General features: G+C 40.7%; 1 protein-coding gene across 1 annotated transcript in view; it reads left to right on the top strand.

The window, feature by feature from the left end:
• NVL (nuclear VCP-like) overlaps nt 1-4,266 on the top strand; it is an 89,772-nt gene that overhangs the window by 5,316 nt on the left and 80,190 nt on the right. Inside the window, exons 4-6 of the mRNA XM_023513920.1 lie at nt 712-984; nt 2,886-3,018; nt 3,531-3,607. Of these exons, the coding sequence (XP_023369688.1) occupies nt 712-984; nt 2,886-3,018; nt 3,531-3,607 (483 nt within the window). The remainder of the gene's footprint in view (nt 1-711; nt 985-2,885; nt 3,019-3,530; nt 3,608-4,266) is intronic.

The following is a 4,266-nucleotide window of genomic DNA, read 5'->3' as shown; positions in this document are numbered from 1 at the left end:
ATTGTTGTTTGGCGGGCCCGGGCTGGGGATTCGAACCCACCACCTTAGGTGTATGTGGCTGGTGCCTTAGCCGCTTGAGCCACAGGCGCTGAGCTGGTCTCAAACTCTTTTAGCTCAAATGATACTCTTGCCTCAGCCTCTCAGAGTGCTAAGATCACAAGTGTGAGCCACTGTGCCTGGTTTATGAATTGGTTCTTTATCAACTTTAAGTGCTGTTGAAGGTACATCCTTTTGAATAGTAAATGCTTGTTTATGAATCATCTTATTGTGGCCACCTATATATGCTGAGTGTAAATATTGTGAGAGAAGTTATTGAAAGCAAAATTTGGAAAATGTATTAGTGTAGGCGGCACCTGTAGCTCAGTGGGTAGGACGCTAGCCACATACACTGAGGCTGGTGGGTTCGAACCTGGCCCAGGACTGCTAAAGTAACAGTGATAACTGCAACAAAAAAATAGCTGAGCATTGTTACGGTGGGCGCCTGTAGGCCCAGTTACTTGGGAGGCTGAAGCAAGAGTATCACTGAAGCCCAAGAGTTTGAGGTTGCTGTGAGCTATGATACTATGGCACTCTACCAAGGGTGACATAGTGAGACTCTGTCTCAAAAGAAAAAAAAGAAGAAGAAGAAAATGTATTAGTGTAGGTAATGGAACTTCTCATTTGTACTTACTGAATAATTTATGCTAAAGTCATGTTTCGTGTTTCTGCCAGTCAGCAAATCACATGAACAGTTCCCTGCTCTGTTTATATCGGAAAGGAAATCCTGATTGTGTTTCAACTACTTCTGAGATGGAGCAAAGAGAACCCACTGCTTCCACACCACGGATAACTTCCAAAACAAGCTCCATTTCTTTGAAGACGCCTGCCGGAGATTCTGAGAGAGGATGGTTTATTGACAAAACCCCAGATGGAAAGAAAGATAGTTTTTTCTTGGACCTATCACATGAGAAAAGTAATCATAACAAGCCAATAACTGAGATACAGGTACTTTTGTGGTGAAATTTTAGCTACACATAGTTGAAATACATTACAGCCTTTTCACCATAATAATGTCAAGGGGATATATGTGTTCTATAAAAAACGTAGGAGTTTGGTAATACACATGGAATTTTTTTTTTTTTTTTTTTTTGAGATGGAGCCTCAAGCTGTCCCCCTGGGTCGAGTGCCATGGCATCACGCTCACAGCAACCTCCAACTCCTGGGCTCAAGCGAGTCTCCTGCCTCAGCCTCCCAAGTAGCTGGGACTACAGGCGCCCGCCACAACGCCTGGCCATTTTTTGGTTGCAGCCATCATTGTTGTTTGGCGGGCCCGGGCTGGGGATTCGAACCCGCCACCTTAGGTGTATGTGGCTGGCACCTTAGCCGCTTGAGCCACAGGCACCGAGCCAATACACATGGAATTTTATCACTTTGCATGACTGCCTTTGTTTTTATTCTAGTCTAAGCCTCTACTTTCTTGTTTTACCTGTTGAAATAGTCTTCCATCAGGACTCTATGTCCATTCTTGTTCCCCTAGTGTATTCTTTTTCTCCCCTAGAGATTTCTTTTTAACAGATTAAGCCAGGTCACTTTTATTCTTCTATTTAATAAGCCTCCAATGGCTTCATTTTGTCTCAAATCCAAAGATCTTGTAATTGTCAATAAAGTCCCTTATGATTTGGCTGCCTTGCTCCTTTAATCTCCTTTTCTATATCCTCTTAGAGCTAGGAATGTGCTTTTTCAGCTATAAATTTTATAAAGTAAACACAAGTCAAGTGTTTTCATTAAAATTTAGGTCCAAATTGAGATGTGCTATAAAATTAAATTATATATTAGATGTTGAAGACATACTGCAAAAAAAAGTATAAAACATCCCATTAATAATTTTTTTATATTGCCTCTACATATGTGGCTGACACATACACATACTTAGACAGTGATGCTTTAGTGGTTTCTAAGAACCAAGCCCTTTGATTTGGCAGAAGCTTTCCACTTTTGAGTTATTGATGGACCCTTTCCAAATCTCTTTGCTTTAATAACCTATCTGTAGAGAACATTATTATGACTGTCAAGAACTTGACTCTTACGTTGAATTATATTTTATTATTATTTTTTTTAAGAGATGAGATCTCACTATGTTGCCCAGGCTAGAAAAGAGTGACTGTTTATAGACACAATCATAGCTCACTAGAGCTTGGACTCCTGGGCTCAGGAGATCCTCCTGCCTCAGCCTCCCCAGTAGCTGGGACCACAGGCACATGTCCCTGTGCTGGCTGAATTATTGAGTGACATAAATCACTTGCCTCAAATACAAGGCAAATTATGGTAGCCTATAATGACATTGCAAATGCAGTTTTCTGGTAGTGTGAGGAGGAAATTGAATCTAACTGAAAGAGTTTGGAATGGTATTTTTTTTTTTTTTTGAGACAGAGCCTCAAGCTGTCCCCCTGGGTAGAGTGCCATGGCATTACAGCTCACAGCAACCTCCAACTCCTGGGCTCAAGCGAGTCTCCTGCCTCCGCCTCCCAAGTAGCTGGGACCACAGGCGCCCGCCACAACGCCCGGCTATTTTTTGGTTGCAGCCATCATTGTTGTTTGGCGGGTCCGGGCTGGGGATTCGAACCCGCCACCTTAGGTGTACGTGGCTGGCGCCTTAGCCGATTGAGCTATAGGCGCCGAGCCTGGAATGGTATTTTTAAATGTTAGGATTTTGACTGAGCTTTATAGCAATAAAGAGAAAGGACATTTCCAGTAGACAACATCCTTTACCAAAGAGATTGGAAATATTTAACAGAGGTGAAAATGCAAGGGCAGGAATGGATTTTTTTAAAAATGTCTACCTTTTAAAACCAGTTATTGGCATTATAATTGTAAGCATGGCATATTTAAATTTATTTTCTTTCCAGAATTTAAAAGATTCTTCTCTTTTGGAGAGTGATAAAAAAAGGAAAGGCAGGTTAAGAAGCAAAGGAAGCAAAAGGAAGAAAGAAGATCTTCAGGAAGTAGATGGAGAAATTGAAGCTCTCCTGCAAAAGAAAGGTGAGATGCAGGTATTACTGGTGGTGATGGTCATGTTTGCTGTGAAAGAGGCATCACTCCGGTCTAGGGTTTTTTTTTTTTTTTTTTTTTTTTAATGAGACAGAGTCTCACTATGTTGCCCTCAGTAGAGTGTCATGGCATCACAGCTCACAGCAACCTCCAACTACTGAGCTTAAGTGATTTTCTTGCCTTAGCCTCCCAAGTAGCTGGGACTACAGGCGCCCGCCACAGTGCCCAGCTGTTTTATTATTGCAGCTGATGTTGTTGTTTAGCAGTCCCTGGCCGGGTTCAAACCCACCAGCCTCGGTGTATGTGGCTGTCACCGTAACCACTGAGCTACAGGTGCCGAGCCAATTCCAGGCTATTTTTCCTGAGGGACCTACCATGTGCAGAAAACTACTAGAATTACTAGAAAACATTTCTAAATCTGATGAATCTTCTTTGTTTACTTAAAGATTAAACTAAAAGTTACTTCTGAATCACTAATCTTCACCCTCTTCTTTGTTTACCAGCCAAAGCCAGAGGGCTAGAGTTCCAGATCTCCAGTGTGAAATTTGAAGATGTCGGAGGCAATGATACAACATTAAAAGTTAGTTCGAATTTAGAATTTTAACCTCAGATGTGTATATTGCCAATAAGTTAAGCAAACAAAGCTTACCTCATTGTTCCTAATATGAACTAAATGTAGAAAAGGAGACTGGGAAGGTGAAGGGACGAATCTGACCTGTCTCCTTAACGGTATTCAGAGAGAAAAGACTTACTCTCTAACTTTTTCACCATTTTAATTTTAGTGTACATAAACTAGATACTTTATAGTATTAATAGTACTGATTACTGTTTATTTTTAATGTCTACTATGTTCTAGTTATCAAGCTAGTTATACCTTTCTTTACATCTTGAAGGTATGTAATATTGGGGGTTTTTTGGTGTTTGTCTTAAGTCAATGTGTTGAATTTTATTTTATTATTTTTTTTTAAATTGAATGGTAACTATGTACATTAATGCAATTCTGGGGTACAGTGTGGTGTTTTCATATACAATTTGAAATATTTTCATCAAACTGGTTGACATAGCCTTCATGTCATTTTCCTAGTTATTGTGTTAAAACGTTCATGTTCTACTTTTAGAAAGATTCACTTGTACCCTTGTAAGATAAACCACAGAAGTGATCCCTTGGCTCGGCGCCTATAGCTCAACCGGCTAAGGCGCCAGCCACGTACACCTAAGGTGGCGGGTTCGAATCCCCAG

The sequence above is a fragment of the Otolemur garnettii genome, unplaced genomic scaffold, assembly GCF_000181295.1.
Source record: "Otolemur garnettii isolate 467f Iridium unplaced genomic scaffold, OtoGar3 scaffold00045, whole genome shotgun sequence".
NCBI classification, from domain to species: Eukaryota; Metazoa; Chordata; class Mammalia; order Primates; family Galagidae; genus Otolemur; species Otolemur garnettii.
Note: the sequence above shows the minus strand (reverse complement) of the source record. Positions and strands in the feature narration are given on the sequence as shown.